At 44.8% G+C, this 16,883-nt stretch overlaps 2 protein-coding genes across 2 annotated transcripts in view; one reads left to right on the forward strand and one right to left on the reverse strand.

Annotated features, from left to right (window-relative positions):
- The window catches only part of cngb3.1 (cyclic nucleotide gated channel subunit beta 3, tandem duplicate 1), a gene marked incomplete at its 5' end in the record, with an annotated part of 26,029 nt that extends 16,988 nt beyond the window's left edge, over nucleotides 1-9,041 (forward strand). The window contains 8 exons of the mRNA XM_079361566.1: nucleotides 1,598-1,720; nucleotides 1,807-1,948; nucleotides 2,061-2,220; nucleotides 2,311-2,408; nucleotides 2,913-2,996; nucleotides 4,116-4,234; nucleotides 8,550-8,702; nucleotides 8,831-9,041. Of these exons, the coding sequence (XP_079217692.1) occupies nucleotides 1,598-1,720; nucleotides 1,807-1,948; nucleotides 2,061-2,220; nucleotides 2,311-2,408; nucleotides 2,913-2,996; nucleotides 4,116-4,234; nucleotides 8,550-8,702; nucleotides 8,831-9,035 (1,084 nt within the window). The 3' untranslated portion in view covers nucleotides 9,036-9,041. The remainder of the gene's footprint in view (nucleotides 1-1,597; nucleotides 1,721-1,806; nucleotides 1,949-2,060; nucleotides 2,221-2,310; nucleotides 2,409-2,912; nucleotides 2,997-4,115; nucleotides 4,235-8,549; nucleotides 8,703-8,830) is intronic.
- Nucleotides 9,042-10,755: 1,714 nt separating this feature from the next.
- Nucleotides 10,756-15,922, reverse strand: nsmaf (neutral sphingomyelinase (N-SMase) activation associated factor). The gene is made up of 11 exons (XM_079361321.1): nucleotides 15,751-15,922; nucleotides 15,535-15,646; nucleotides 14,151-14,209; nucleotides 13,330-13,397; nucleotides 12,574-12,641; nucleotides 12,350-12,473; nucleotides 12,191-12,274; nucleotides 11,826-11,976; nucleotides 11,621-11,723; nucleotides 11,426-11,535; nucleotides 10,756-11,104 (listed from the first exon to the last, which is right to left on the reverse strand). Exons 1-11 carry the CDS (start codon nucleotides 15,887-15,889, stop codon nucleotides 11,010-11,012), a joined length of 1,113 nt encoding a protein of 370 aa, XP_079217447.1. The 5' UTR covers nucleotides 15,890-15,922; the 3' UTR covers nucleotides 10,756-11,009.
- Nucleotides 15,923-16,883: the final 961 nt, after the last annotated feature.

A 16,883-nucleotide genomic window follows, 5' to 3' on the forward strand; every position in this document is an offset into this window, starting at 1 on the left:
CATTTGTTTGTTGTGTTTTTAAAGAAAGTGCAGATAGAAGCAGCGGGCCGAATACAAAGAGGTTAGACAACATGTGAGTTACAGTCACATGATGAAGGGTGTGTCAGACAGGCTGGACAGTAAATCAACATGATCAAGCTTAAACTAAAATGTGTAACAGTGCATCTTATTGAACAGAATGCACCATTTAGAGACGTATTCACTTTTCTTCTAAACCAGTGTGTTAGTGAGCACATGACCTCCGCTCTGCCGCGCCGCCGTGACTGACACTGAAAAAAATTGCACCCCCTCTTTTTTTTATTGCACCCCCTGTTTTCCCATTTCTGCCTAAAGATAGATAGATAGATAGATAGATAGATAGATAGATACTTTATTGATCCCGAGGGAAATTCAAGGCATCCAGTAGCAGTATACAGACAGACAGGACACAAGACATTAGTTACAATACACACCTGCTGTCCCCCCTCCCCTCTGTATACAATAATCCCCCAAACAAGATTTAGCAGCAATCGCTGAACTTAAAGGACCAATCAGAGAGCTGCTCTCTTCCTGTGTGATCAGTCAGCCAATCAGAGAGCTGCTCTCTTTCTCTGTGATCAATCAGCCAATCAGAGAGCTGCTCTCTTCCTGTGTGATCAGTCAGCCAATCAGAGAGCTGCTCTCTTCCTCTGTGATCAGTCAGCCAATCAGAGAGCTGCTCTCTTCCTCTGTGATCAGTCAGCCAATCAGAGAGCTGCTCTCTTCCTCTGTGATCAGTCAGCCAATCAGAGAGCTGCTCTCTTCCTCTGTGATCAGTCAGCCAATCAGAGAGCAGCTCTCTTCCTGTGTGATCATGAAGGAAACCTGCTGTGTTGAAGCTTCTCTGACAACAATGCAGCAGCCAGTATGTCCTCCTTCTAACTTTAGATTCTGCTCCTGAATGCTCTGGATCTGATTGGACCAGAGAAGGTAGGCGGGGCTTTGAAGGCCGTTTTGGACGCCCCTGGGTTTGCCAGATATGAGAGCAGTTATCACCTAATCTCTCTCTCTCTCTCTCTCTCTATTATTACTCGTGCATGTTCAGTTACCATAACACACTCTGAAGTAAAACTACAAACTCCTTTAATCCAGAGTTTAGTTAATAATCTTTCAGGAGGGTTCAGTTAAATTCTCCTAATCAATGACAAACAACAGTAAGAAAACCATGTGGCTCGGTCCTTAATTGATCCTCAACTTGTAACGCTCCCACTAACGCGCTCTCTGTCTTAAAGTGACAGTAACCCACCTCACTGCTAACAGAAAAAACGCACATCAAGTGAATCTCCTAAAAATAAAAAAAGAATAAGGATAAACTTTATTGATCCCTCAATGGGGGAAATGCGGGTGTTACAACAGCTCCAAAAAACAGTAAAACAGGGAATATAAACAGCATCAAATAGCAAAACGAAAGAAGAACAGCTATGAACCCGTTTACATGAATTCTAAAGATCTCTGTGTGTACAGCTCATCCTTCATGACCGTGCAGCACAATGGGCCGGATCACCATCAAATATTTGAAGGCAGATTTGGATTGGACTTTGGACTCTGATCTCTCTCTCGCCCTCTCTCTCTCCTGCAGAGTGATCCGGACCACAGGTTACCTGCTCTTCATGCTGCACTTGAACGCCTGTGCGTACTTTGTGGCCTCGGTGCATCAGGGTCTGGCTACGACCACGTGGGTTTATAGTGGAGAGGGCTCAGCGTATGTTCCTTTTGGTTCATAACATGAGATGTCAACAGACTCATGTTTCCAGATCTTTGTGTTCACCTGTGTCTGTCCTCTCTCAGGTACCTGCGCTGTTACTACTTTGCAGTCCGTAGTTTGATCAACATCGGGGGTCTACCTGAGCCTGTGACCACCTTTGAGATCACCTTCCAGATGTTAAACTTCTTCATTGGTGTCTTTGTGTTCTCCAGTCTGATTGGACAGGTAGGAGGAGGGAGGGGTTCAGTGTGACAGGTTGACTCTTTCCCTGCCTTCTCAGAACGTCAAATATAAACGTTTGATTACGCCTCTCCACGTCCGTTCTTCTCCTTCACAGATGAGAGACGTCATCGGAGCAGCCACAGCCGGTCAGACTTATTACCGGGCGTCGATGGACGGCTGTGTGGCCTACATGAACACCTACTACATCCCAAAGCATGTCCAGAACAGAGTCCGCACCTGGTACAACTACACCTGGGCCGCTCAGGGCATGCTGGGTAAAACTCCTGGAGGAGGACTCAGGAAAGGTCTTCAGACATGTTGGTAAAATGTTCTGATGGCGTGTCTCTGTTTCCCTGGGTCTGCAGACGAGTCCGAGCTGCTGGATAAGATGCCTCTGGTGATGAAGACCGCCATCGCCGTGGACATCAACCTCGCCACCTTCCAGAAGATTGCTCTGTTTCAGGTGAGCTCAGCACAAATGTTCTCACCTTCTTCATATACTGCAGCAGCGTCTGAAGACACAGCTGCATGGAAAACAAAGAGGATCGGACCTGAACCCATCTCAGACCTGATCCTCACCTGTCCACCTGATCCTCACCTGTCCACCAGATCCTCACCTGTCCACCTGATCCTCACCTGTCCACCAGATCCTCACCTGTCCACCTGATCCTCACCTGTCCACCTGATCCTCACCTGTTCACCTGATCCTCACCTGTCCACCTGATCCTCACCTGTCCACCTGATCCTCACCTGTTCACCTGATGCTGACCTGTTCACCTGATCCTCACCTGTCCACCTGATCCTCACCTGTTCACCTGATCCTCACCTGTCCACCTGATCCTCACCTGTCCACCTGATCCTCACCTGTCCACCTGATCCTCACCTGTTCACCTGATCCTCACCTGTCCACCTGATCCTCACCTGTTCACCTGGTACCCACCTTTTCACCTGCCCCTCTCTTCTGCAGGGCTGTGACCAGCAGATGTTGGTGGACATGTTGCTGAGACTTAAATCCATCGTGTATCTCCCTGGAGACTTTGTGGTGAAGAAGGTGGGTGTTGAAGCCATTTATCTATTCGCTCCCATTTCTTGTCATTTCAATGTACTTGTTATGTTTGTTATTATGAGTGGGCGTGGCTATCTGGCATCGGGGTAAGCGATGTGGCCGGGGCCTTTAATTGAGGGCAGGTGTAACGATTCAGGAAGAGTAGAAGGGCAAACAAATGTTCAAGCACACCACACCACACCACACCACAACAAGGATTTCTGTACTGAAATCTACTACAACGAATAAATGAATGAGAAGGATTAAATCAGGGTGCGTGTTGTTTAACACACCCCCTCAATCGGAAGGTTGAGGGTTCGATCCCCAGCTCCAGCGAGCAACATGTCCGATGTGTCCTTGGGAAAAACACTTAACCCCAAATTGCTCCCCCTGATCCTCACCTGTTCACCTGATCCTCACCTGTCCACCTGATCCTCACCTGTTCACCTGATCCTCACCTGTCCACCTGATCCTCACCTGTCCACCTGATCCTCACCTGTCCACCTGATCCTCACCTGTCCACCTGATCCTCACCTGTTCACCTGATCCTCACCTGTTCACCTGATCCTCACCTGTCCACCTGATCCTCACCTGTCCACCTGATCCTCACCTGTTCACCTGATCCTCACCTGTCCACCTGATCCTCACCTGTTCACCTGATCCTCACCTGTCCACCTGATCCTCACCTGTCCACCTGATCCTCACCTGTCCACCTGATCCTCACCTGTTCACCTGATCCTCACCTGTTCACCTGATCCTCACCTGTCCACCTGATCCTCACCTGTCCACCTGATCCTCACCTGTCCACCTGATCCTCACCTGTCCACCTGATCCTCACCTGTTCACCTGATCCTCACCTGTCCACCTGATCCTCACCTGTTCACCTGATCCTCACCTGTTCAGGGGCGTATGAATGGAATTAGTTACGAGATGGGCATATAAGCAGCCATCAGTGTGAATGGGTGTGAATGGGTCGGTGTGATCTGCGGTGTGAAAGCGCTTTGAATGGTCAGAAGACTAGAAAAGCGCAAGATCAAGTCATTTAACTGACCGCTCTTAACAGTGGGTTATAAGAGAACACACGTGTGCTGTGTTCTGACATGTTAATGAGCATGTGCCATGCAGGGAGACATCGGTAAAGAGATGTACGTCATAAAGAGCGGAGCGGTGCAGGTGGTGGGCGGACCCGACAACAGCATCGTGTTCGTCACGCTGAAGGCCGGCTGTGTGTTTGGAGAGATCAGGTGAGTCTGCAGACTGAGACACACTAGCTACGTTTAGATGTGCACAATTTCTTCAATCTGATTGAAATCATTCCGATTGGGGATTCTGATTTCACTGTTTACATGGACACTAAATAAAATGATCAGATTATGCCGTGTGTGTTTATGCATTGGCATTTAATCACAATAAAACCAATCTGACATAACAATTGTTAACAATCATCACAAATAAGCTGTAAAAACTTCAGACAACTCTGCTTTGTTTTGTACTCTGAAGATTGGAGATATATTTCCTCATAGTCACCTTTTAGACATTTGAACCATTTCCAGCAGCATTGTTTGCGCCTTAAACTTATATATATATATGTATATATATGTGTGTGTGTGTGTGTATATATATATATATATATATATATATTTATATATACTGTATTTACTGTATATTTAGATATATATACTATATATATACACTATATATTTATAAATACACTGTATTAAATAAATTATATATATACTGTATATTTGTATATATACAGTGTGTATAAAGGGGGTCTGGGCAGGCCATCCTCGGGGGGGGGCGGGGTTGTTTGGGCAGGCCATCCTCACCAACAGTCCCAAGGAACCTAAGAGAGCTCAGGAGCTCCCAGAAAAAGGAGAGGTTAGAATATAAAGATAGAGACAAGCAGTAATAAGATAAGAAAGCTGGGAGAGAGAGAGGGAGAGAGAGATAAGAGATCCTGGTGCCAGTTCCCCCGGTAGTCTCGGCCTATAGCAGCAGAACTATGAGCTGGTCCTAAGCCAGCCCTAACTATAAGATTTATCACAAAGAAAAGTTTGAAGTCTATTCTTAAAAGTACCTAGTGTGTCTGCCTCCCGGACCCCGACTGGTAGACGATTCCAAAGGAGCCTGATAACTAAAGGCTCTACCTCCCATAGTACTTTTAGAGACTATAGGCACCACGAGCAGGCCTGCATTCTGGGAACGTAATGTTCTTGATGGATAGTACGGTACAATTAACTCTTTAAGATACGATGGTGCCTGACCGTTTAGAGCTTTGTAGGTGAGCAGAAGGATTTTAAATTCTATTCTAGATTTTATAGGGAGCCAATGGAGAGAAGCCAATACAGGAGTCATGTGGTCCCTTTTCCTAGTTCTAGTCAGAACACGAGCTGCAGCGTTTTGGACGAGTTGGAGGGTCTTTAGAGATTTACCATAGCACCCTGCTAAAATAGAATTACAGTAATCCAACCTGGAGGTAACAAATGCATGAACTAATTTTTCAGCATCATGTTGTGACAGGATCTGTCTGATCTTAGAGATATTACCAAGGTGAAAATAAGCTGTCCTTGAAATGTGTTTAATGTAGGAATCAAAGGACATATCCTGATCAAACAGAACTCCTAGGTTCCTAACAGTGGTACTAGAGGCTACGCTAATACTACTAAGGGCCGTCATATCATCAGAGAAAGTCTCTCTAAGGTTCTTAGGTCCAATCACTAGAACTTCAGTCTTGTCTGAGTTGAGCAGTAAGAAGTTTCTGGTCATCCAGGTCCTGATGTCCTTGAGGCTTCTAGTTTATGAAGCTGGTTGGTGTCTTCTGGCTTCATTGATATGTAGAGCTGAGTATCGTCTGCATAGCAATGAAAGTTCATGGAGTGTTTCCTCATAATACTACCGAGAGGAAGCATCTATAATGTAAAGAGAATCGGACCAAGCACTGATCCTTTAGGCACTCCATGGCTAACTTTGGTCTACATAGAGGACTCCTCATGAACACACAGAGACCTGTCTGATAAATAGGATCTAAACCAACTTAAAGCAGTCCCTGTAACTCCAAGTCATTGTTCTAGTCCCTGTAACTCCAAGTCATTGTTCTAGTCCCTGTAACTCCAAGTCATTGTTCTAGTCCCTGTAACTCCAAGTCATTGTTCTAGTCCCTGTAACTCCAAGCAATTGTTCTAGTCCCTGTAACTCCAAGTCATTGTTCTAGTCCCTGTAACTCCAAGTCATTGTTCTAGTCCCTGTAACTCCAAGTCATTGTTCTAGTCCCTGTAACAGGATGTGATGGTCGATGGTGTCAGAAGCAGTACTAAGATCTAACAGGACGAGCACAGATAGAAGTTCCCTGTCTAACAGAAGATCATGTGTTACTCTAACTAGTCTCAGTGCTATGGTAAACTCTAAATCCAGACTGGAACTCCTCAAACAGGCTGTTGTCATGGAGACAGTCACACAGCTGATTAGCTCCCACTCTCTCTAAGATCTTGGAGATTAAAGGAAGGTTAGATATAGGTCTATAGTTAGCTAGAGTTCCTGAATCAAGAGTAGGCTTTTTAAGGAGCGGTTTAATTACAGCTACTTTAAATGACTGGGGTACATAACCTGCTGCTAAAGATATATTGATCATATCTAGTATGGAGCTGCTAACTAGAGGAAAGACTTCCTTAAACAGCTTGGTTGGGATTGGATCTAAAAGACAAGTTGACGGTTTAGACGCAGAAATAATCGAATTTAGTTCTGCGAGGTTAATTGGAAAAAAACAATCGAGGTTAGTATCAGAATGTGGAGCCGTTTCTGCCGAATCGAAAATATAGGAGGAATCTGCACTAAGTAAAGGTAGTGAGTTGCTAATTTTGTCTCTAATGTTTAGAATTTGATCATTAAAAAAGCTGCTGAAATCATTACTGCTAAGGGCTAAAGGAATAGATGAATGAACTATGACTCTCTGTCAGCCTGGCTACAGTGCTGAAGAGGTATCTAGGGTTGTTTTTATTTTCTTCGATAAGAGACGAGTAATAGGCCGTGCGGGCCTGCCGTAGAGCTTTCATATATCGATTATGACTATCTGGACAAATTAAACGAGATTCTATCGTTTTTATTCTATCGTATAATGTGTATTGGTATATATACTGTATATTTATATATGCAGTATATTTATAGATACTGTATTTATATATACTATATATGTATATATACACTATTAATTTATATATTTATATATATTTTGTGTATTTATATACATACTGTATATTTATATATATACTGCATATTTTTCTATATACTAGATATTTATATATGTACTGTATATTTATGTATACTGTATAATTACAAATACAATGCATATTTATATGTACTCTATATATATTGTATATTTATATATGCTGTATCTATATGAATACTGTATAATTACATATATACTGTATATCTATATAAACTATTTATATAATAATCTATCTATATATACATATTGTATATTTATTTATACTCTATATTTGTACTGTATAGTTACATATACACTGTATATTCGTATATATACAAGATATTTATATATTTACTGTATATGCATATATTCACTGTATATTTATATATACTTTATATTTATATATTGACTGTATATTTATATATTGACTGTATATTTATATATATACTGTATATATATATATATATATTTACTGTAGATTTCTATATATACTAGATATTTATATATTTACTGTAAAGTTATATATACTCTATATTTATATACATACTGTATATATTTATATATACTCTATATTTATATACATACTGTATATATTTATATATACTCTATATTTATATACATACTGTAAATTTACATATATACTATATAAAATGAAAAAACAACATACATACCTATGTCAAAAAAATGAAAAAACGACATACATACCTATGTTGAAATAGTGAGAAAAAACGACATACATACCTATGTCTCCTGTATATTTATATATACACCGTGTATTAATATATATACTGTATATTCATATATATACTGTACATTTATATAGACTTTATATTTATATATATACTATATATTTATACATACAGTATATTTATATATATACTGTATAATCACAAATAGAATGTATATTTATATGTACTCTATATATATATATTGTATTTATATATACTGTATCTATATAAATACTGTGTAATTACTATTAATATTAATATGTACTGTATATCTATATATACTATATATATACATATTTTATATTCATATATATATAGGTATATTTACATCTACTGTATATCTATATATACTCTATATATACTGTATATTTATATATATACTGTATATTTTTATCTATACTTCATATTTATATATATACTGTATATTTTTATCTATACTTCATATTTATATATATACTGTGTGTTTACATAGCGACTGTATATTCATATAGCTCAGAGTATACACATAGTTGTTGGACATTCAGTTTGGTTCCTGTGAATATCAGGAGAAGCTTTAACTCCCTGCAGTCAGCTCTTTGTCCCAGAAGTTTAACATATACTAATGTGTTTATTATATCTGGGTCACAGTTTGCTGCAGTCCGCTAAAGACGGAGGAAACAGGCGAACAGCAAACGTCAAAGCTCACGGTTTCGCTAACCTCTTCGTCCTGGAGAAGAAGGACCTGTTTGATATCCTGGTCCACTACCCAGAGTCTCAGAAAGTCCTGGCCAGGAAGGGACGGTGAGTGTGTCTTACCTGTCTGAGGAGCACAGACAGTCCAGTTTTACCTGCACAATCCTCAGACATCATTTTATACTGCAGCTCAGTGCTGTGTATGTGTGTTGCGTGTGTGTGGTGTATGTGTGCAGGAAGCTGACCAAAGCCAAAGGTCCTGCAGGAGCGAAGCCTGAGGAGAAGCCTAAAGGTCTGACCCTGTTTGGAAACAAACCTCCGACTCCGAAGCTGCTCAGAACTTTTGGAAATTTCCGTAAAGGATCCATAATGGAGAAACTGAGGGTACACAGCATTCTGCACACTGAAGGAGTCAGACTGAGTCACAGCAGGACATTTTAAAATGTATTTGTTTTTTTTCATCCACAGCAAAATGCAACAGAGCAGAAATGAGAGCTGAGGAGAGACATCGTCAGCGGCCGAGCCTCAAGACAGAGTAAAAAGGTTAAAGGTCACATCTCCTCCTCTCCAGGTGAAATCAGTGTCCTCGCTCCTCTTCATCATGTGTGTGAAGTGTGTTGTTGTAAATCCACTCTGATCCTGTATTTGATCATGTCTATAAACCCCTCTATTTCAGCCCTGCTCAGAACAGGCTGTTTCTGTGTCTGTAGCTTTAAATATGTAAATGAGCTGTGTCTGACCACGCCCCCTCTCTGGAAGGGCTCGGGTGTACTCGCTGCTTTCTGGCTCCATGTCCTATTGTTTACGGTGAGAAGGCAGACTCAGAGGGCAGAACAAACACCTAGCTGTGGGAGTGTCACCCACCTGGGGGAGGGGCTACTGCCCTTTGTGATGTCATGAAGGGAACATCGCCAAACGGCCTGTTTGAGCACACATTTTCTGAAAAGTGGAGCAGGCAGAAGACGGAGAGGATGGACTTTTCTCATCATTGGAGGGTTTGTAGACAGACATGTTAGAGGCACATGGAGACGTGACTTCTACTTTAATGTGTGACCTTTACGGTGTAAACTTTAATGTGACCTTTACTGTGTGACCTTTAATGTGACCTTTACTGTGTAAACTTTAATGTGACCTTTACTGTGTAAACTTTAATGTGACCTTTACTGTGTAAACTTTAATGTGACCTTTACTGTGTGACCTTTAATGTGACCTTTTGGCCCAAAATATGCTCAACGTTAGTACCAAACGGACATGTACGTCTTTGCTTATACTAGCAAAGTCCAAACGTAACATACATGTCTTACCGGAGGCCTCCTGTAGGGGGCAGGCAGCCAAATAGAGCTTGGTTTGTCTACCGTTTGTGTGGTCCGGAAACGGATATCATGAAGATGGTTATAATCACGAACCATATCCATCAAACGCTCCTCAAACAAAGTGTCCTGTTCCGTCCTTTTTAAAAAACCGCCTCCTATATGCACGTCAACCGCCAAACGTCCGGGTAAACCATAGAAACCAGTGACTGTATGCATTAAGCTCACGAGCGCCTCTAGCGGGACTGACGATACTGCAACTTGCGGACGCGTAGTTGTACCTCGTGCATTTTGGTGCAACCACCAACGCCAGGTACGCAAGTGCGTATCTAACGTTGAGCATATATCGGGCCTTACTGTGTAAACTTTACAGTGACCTTTGCTGTGACCTTTACTGTGACCTTTGCTGTGACCTTTACTGTGTAAACTTTACTGTGACCTTTGCTGTGTAAACTTTACTGTGACCTTTACTGTGTAAACTTTACTGTGACCTTTGCTGTGACCTTTACTGTGTAAACTTTACTGTGACCTTTACTGTGACCTTTGCTGTGTAAACTTTACTGTGACCGTTACTGTGTAAACTTTACTGTGACCTTTACTGATGTTCTGTCAGATTGTGAAACATGTTTTAAACAGTCCTAATTGAAGTGTAAACTTTAGTCCCAGCTGTGTTAACAGTGATCAGAGTCAGTGAGAGCTTTCAGAATTAAAAAACGTCTTTAACGACCTTGTGTCTGTCTCTCTTTGGTTAGAACACTTAACTCTTTTGCCTGACACGAGCTGAGCAGAAGCGCCCCCTGCTGGTTGTTGTTTAGCTGATCATGGCAGAGTCAGAAGAAATGGACACAGACTGCTTCAAACATTCATGTTATTTAACGATGATAATAAAAGACAGAAAGCTTCAACATGATGTCGAATTAAAAGAGCAGGGTGACATGAACACATGATGAAAACAACCAGAGAAATAAAGTCTGAACTCGGTCAAAGGGTCCAGCTCCAAACCGCTCCTGGACTTCATGTAACAGCTGAGAGACCAGAAGAACAGAAACCAGTATAACCCAGTATAATCCAGTATATGTAACTGGGAGTCCCTCTATCTCGTCCTCTAGCTGGAGATCTTCCAGAACTTGGTCTGTCTGTCGTCTCCTCCTGTGATCACTGAGCTGCACAGCTCGTTCATCCACATGGTCGTCACAGCGCCTGCGTACAAAACAAACGTTACCATGGATACATTCCATGATGTCATAAGTCTGGTAACCTGAGCACGCTCATGTGAAGTGTGTTGTACAGAGGTGGGGGGGGGGGGGGGGGGGGGGGGGGGGGGTTGTTCAGCTTCATGGAGACGTCACATGATAGATTTAAAGACTTACCTACGGAGCGTCTAAAGGGACAAAATGTAGTATTCACTTCTGACTTGAAGGCACCTCGTCATATTTGAAGAAGTGAATACTGTGTGATAATAAGCTGTCAGAGGTCACATGACTCTTTGAACAAGCGGCAGAGTGGCGCTGAGATATCAACCTGAGTGAGCCGGGATCCTCGTGGTCACGCTGTTACTGATCAGATCCCACAGCAGCAGATCTCCAGACTGACCTCCCGCCAGCACGCAGCTGCCGTCCCAGCAGAAACACCTGCAGACCACAAGGTGTGACATCATCACCAGCTGACTTACAAACAGCTGACTTCACTAAGATGAATCTTAACTCTGACAGTGACCTCTGCTCCTCGTCGGCCTTCACTGAAGAGATCACCATCCCCGTCTGCACGTCCACCACCTTCATGCAGCAGTCTGCTCCCACGCTCAGCACGTGGCGGCTGTCTGAGGACCCACAGACACAAACAGAGCCATAGATACATCACGTTTGTCCAGCAGAGGGCGCTCTGACTCCTCTCTGCAGACGTGTGTTCATCGTGGACTCACCTGGGCTGAAGGCGGCCTGATGGATGTTTCCGGAGTGACAGTGAACCTGCTGCAGGGCGCTGAAGCTGCTCGTGTCCCAGATGGACACGGTTCCGTCTTTACAGCCGGAGACAAGCAAGGTCCCCGCGGCACTCAGAGAGATGGTGTTCACCTGCACAGGTGGGGCGTAGACAGGAAGTTACCCCACGGCGAAACAGGAAGTGACTTTTTCTGTATATTTAAACATCTAAGGTTGAAGCTTCATATTACACACACTTTAACAAGCGAACACACAAACAGGATGAGACGTTCAAACTGAGCGCCACGCCCTCCGTTTGAAGGTCGAGTCATAATGTTCAGGAGTTACGTCGGGCGCTCCCTCTCACCCCGGCATCGTGCTCCAGCTCAGACAACAAGTCAAAGTGAGCCCTCTTGTGATTGGACGAGCTGTCAGCAGGACACTGCCACACCTGGGGAACAAACAGAGGCTGTCAGCAGCAGCACACCTGCGTGCTCTTAAAGACACAGTGTCATTCATTGGTCACCTTGACGGTGGAGTCCCAGGACGCCGTGTACAGCCGCTCATCCAACCAGCACACCCCGCTGACCGCGTCGTCGTGACCCATCAGGGTGTCCTGTCTGCGTCCGAACGGCACCGAGTAGAAATACCTGAGGAGGAGGAGGAGGAGGAGGGTCAGGCTGAAGGAGTGCCCCCCCCCCCCCCCCCCCCCCCGAGGAAACGTTTGTGTGTGTGGAGTTTCTCACGTACACGTTGTTGTCCCACGACGAACAGACGACAGTCTGAGCGTCCGCCAGCAGCAAACAGGACGACAGAGCCTGTAACACAGACGCAGCTTCACTGACCTGCTCTGATCCACAGTGGTTACTATGGTAACAGGTTACACCCAGCACATTGGTTACTATGGTAACAGGTTACACCCAGCACATTGGTTACTATGGTAACAGGTTACACACAGGAGCAGAGTGAATATATCTGACTCAAACTGTCTCATAGAGCCGACACGTGGTTCCCTTCCTGTCCGATGGATCTACGACGTCGTTGTTGTCGATGGCGTCGTGTTGAGAGAGACTGAAGACACGTTAAAGTGACCGACACGTTCAGTCTGATCTGAAGGAATCTGATTTAAATCAGAGTTGAATCTGATTTAAATCAGAGTTGAATCTGATTTAAATCAGAGTTGAATCTGATTTAAATCAGAGTTGAATCTGATTTAAATCAGAGTTGAATCTGATTTAAATCAGACCTCATGAGACTTTTTGTGTTCAGACTGAAAAAAATGAAACTACAAACAATGTGGATGCTGAAAGTCCGATTTGGAGGTTCAGTGTGAAGAAGGCCGGACTGACACTCTTATTGATTCCATGATGGCACACTGTGTTTCAGCGTTGCCTCAGCTCCATGCACACGCACACACACACACACACACACACACACACACACAGACACACACACACACACACACACACACACACACACACACACACACGTTGAACAGGTTCATACCATGTTGGAGAAGGAGACGCTCCGCTGGAAGTCCTTCAGCTCTCTGGAGAACATCTTCAGGGTGGAGTCTGAAACACACGAACCAATGACATCGTCAGCTTCAGGAGCTCTGAGAACCAATCACACGGAGACGCTACACAACCAACTGAGCAAATCTGGGGTGAAACAGGAGGAGAGAGAGGAGGAGGAGGAAGAGCAGGAGGAGGAGGAGGAAGAGAGAAAGGAGGAGGAGAGAAAGGAGGAGGAGGACAGAGAGAAAGGAGGAGGAGAGAAAGGAGGAGGAGGAGGAAGAGGAAGAGGAAGAGGAGAGGAAGAGGAGAGAAAGGAGGAGGAGAGAAAGGAGGAGGAGGAGGAGGAGGAGGAAGAGCAGGAAGAGGAGGAGGAAGAGAGAAAGGAGGAGGAGAGAAAGGAGGAGGAGAGAAAGGAGGAGGAGGAAGAGAGAAAGGAGGAGGAGAGAAAGGAGGAGGAGGACAGAGAGAAAGGAGGAGGAGAGAAAGGAGGAGGAGGAGGAGGAAGAGGAAGAGGAAGAGGAGAGAAAGGAGGAGGAGAGAAAGGACGAGGAGGAGGAGGAGGAGGAAGAGGAGGAGGAAGAGAGAAAGGAGGAGGAGAGAAAGGAGGAGGAGGAGGAGAAGGAGGAGGAAGAGGAGAGGAAGAGGAGAGGAAGAGGAGGAGGAGGAGGAAGAGGACAGAGAGAAAGGAGGAGGAGGAGGAGGAGGAGGAGAAGAAGGAGGAAGAGGAAGAGGACAGGAAGAGGAGGAGGAAGGAGAAGCAAGAGGAGCAGCCCGCCTCTCTGCTGGAACACAAACAGATATATAATAAACCTTGTGATGTGAAGAAAATGGACGATCCATCTCGACTCACAGCGACGCCTGTCACAGCCCTGCAAGGTCAACACACACACACACACACACACACACACACACACACACACACACACACACACACACAATATATTTAAATTCATTTCAGATGAGTGTGTGTGGAGCTGCTGCAGCACCTCCTCATGTTCTACCTACACCTCCTCATGTTCTACCTGCACATCCTCATGTTCTACATACACCTCCTCATGTTCTACCTGCACCTCCTCATGTTCTACCTGCACCTCCTCATGTTCTACCTACACCTCCTCATGTTCTACATACACCTCCTCATGGTCTATATGTTCTGCCTGCACCTCCTCATGGTCTATATGCACCTCCTCATGTTCTACCTACACCTCCTCATGTTCTACCTACACCTCCTCATGTTCTACATACACCTCCTCATGTTCTACATACACTTCCTCATGTTCTACCTGCACCTCCTCATGTTCTACCTACACCTCCTCATGTTCTACATACACCTCCTCATGTTCTACCTACACCTCCTCATGTTCTACATACACCTCCTCATGGTCTATATGTTCTGCCTGCACCTCCTCATGGTCTATATGCACCTCCTCATGTTCTACATACACTTCCTCATGTTCTACCTGCACCTCCTCATGTTCTACCTACACCTCCTCATGTTCTACATACACCTCCTCATGGTCTATATGTTCTGCCTGCACCTCATGTTCTCCCTACAACTCATGTTCTACCTACACCTCCTCATGTTCTACCTGCACCTCCTCATGTTCTACCTACACCTCCTCATGTTCTACATACACCTCCTCATGGTCTATATGTTCTGCCTGCACCTCCTCATGGTCTATATGCACCTCCTCATGTTCTATATGCACCTCCTCATGTTCTACCTGCACCTCCTCATGTTCTACCTACACCTCCTCATGTTCTACATACACTTCCTCATGTTCTACCTGCACCTCCTCATGTTCTACCTACACTACCTCATGTTCTACATACACCTCCTCATGTTCTACATACACTTCCTCATGTTCTACCTGCACCTCCTCATGTTCTACCTACACTACCTCATGTTCTACATACACTTCCTCATGTTCTACATGCACCTCCTCATGTTCTACCTACACCTCCTTATGTTCTACATACACTTCCTCATGTTCTACCTGCACCTCCTCATGTTCTACCTACACCTCCTCATGTTCTACCTGCACCTCCTCATGTTCTACCTACACCTCCTCATGTTCTACCTACACTACCTCATGGTCTATATGTTCTGCCTGCACCTCCTCATGTTCTATATGCACCTCCTCATGTTCTACATGCACCTCCTCATGGATCTCTCTGCAGTCTGCTGACTCACTCTTTGTGGATCTTCTGGCTGCAGACCAGTTTCAGGTTCCCCATGTTGGACCAGACCAGCCTCCTGCTCTCCTCGGTCAGATCCTCGAAGGAGGAGTCCTCGCTGTGAGATGCTGAGAGAGACAAAGCGTCTGAGGAGGATCTCTGACATCTGAGCGTCTCACAGTGTGTGTGTGTGTGTGTGTGTGTGTGTGTGTGTGTGTGTGTGTGTGTGTACCTGGAGACAGCTCGCTGAGCGAGGAGGTGACGCTCAGGCTGCTTGTGATGTTGGGGGGACGGGAGGTGATCCTCTGAGGGTGGGGGGAGGTGAACAGCTGTTTGGGGGTCTGACCGAACTCCAGGATCTGAGTCAGCATGGCGATCCGCTGGTCCGGGTCCTGGATGCTACGCACGCATACACACACACACAAAACACACACACACACACACACACAAAACACACAAAACACACACAGATATTTATATAAAAAATATCTTCATTAAAATGTGTGTTTGTCTCCGACTGTGTGTGTTTGTCTCCGACTGTGTGTGTTTGTCCGACTGTGTGTGTTTGTCTCCGACTGTGTGTGTGTTTGTCCGACTGTGTGCGTTTGTCTCCGACTGTGTGTGTGTTTGTCTCCGACTGTGTGTGTGTTTGTCTCCGTCTGTGTTTGTCTCCGACTGTGTGTGTGTTTGTCTCCGACTGTGTGTGTGTTTGTCTCCGTCTGTGTTTGTCTCCGACTGTGTGTGTGTTTGTCTCCGACTGTGTGTGTGTTTGTCTCCGACTGTGTTTTTGTCTCCGACTGTGTGTGTTTGTCTCCGACTGTGTGTGTTTGTCTCCGACTGTGTGTTTGTCTCCGACTGTGTGTGTTTGTCTCCGACTGTGTGTGTGTTTGTCTCCGACTGTGTGTGTTTGTCTCCGACTGTGTGTGTTTGTCTCCGACTGTGTGTGTTTGTCCGACTGTGTGTGTGTTTGTCCGACTGTGTGTGTTTGTCTCCGACTGTGTGTGTGTTTGTCCGACTGTGTGTGTTTGTCTCCGACTGTGTGTGTGTGTTTGTCCGACTGTGTGTGTGTGTTTGTCTCCGACTGTGTGTGTGTTTGTCTCCGACTGTGTGTGTTTGTCTCCGACTGTGTGTGTGTTTGTCCGACTGTGTGTGTGTTTGTCTCCGACTGTGTGTGTGTTTGTCTCCGACTGTGTGTGTGTTTGTCCGACTGTGTGTGTGTTTGTCTCCGACTGTGTGTGTTTGTCTCCGACTGTGTGTTTGTCTCCGACTGTGTGTGTTTGTCTCCGACTGTGTGTGTGTTTGTCTCCGACTGTGTGTGTTTGTCTCCGACTGTGTGTGTTTGTCCGACTGTGTGTGTGTTTGTCC

Source organism: Symphodus melops, assembly GCF_947650265.1.
Source record: "Symphodus melops genome assembly, chromosome: 14".
NCBI classification, from domain to species: Eukaryota; Metazoa; Chordata; class Actinopteri; order Labriformes; family Labridae; genus Symphodus; species Symphodus melops.

What these genes read in the sequence shown, in the direction of transcription:
- nsmaf (XM_079361321.1), bottom strand. Translation starts at nt 15,889, where the DNA reads ATGCTGACTCAGATCCTGGAGTTCGGTCAGACCCCCAAACAGCTGTTC. An exon ending in GCTCAGCGAGCTGTCTCCAG is followed by an intron (nt 15,647 to 15,750) that starts GTACACACACAC and finishes TGTCTCTCTCAG; the next exon opens with CATCTCACAGCGAGGACTCC. An exon ending in GAGGATCCCGGCTCACTCAG is followed by an intron (nt 11,105 to 11,425) that starts GTTGATATCTCA and finishes TTTTGTACGCAG; the next exon opens with GCGCTGTGACGACCATGTGG.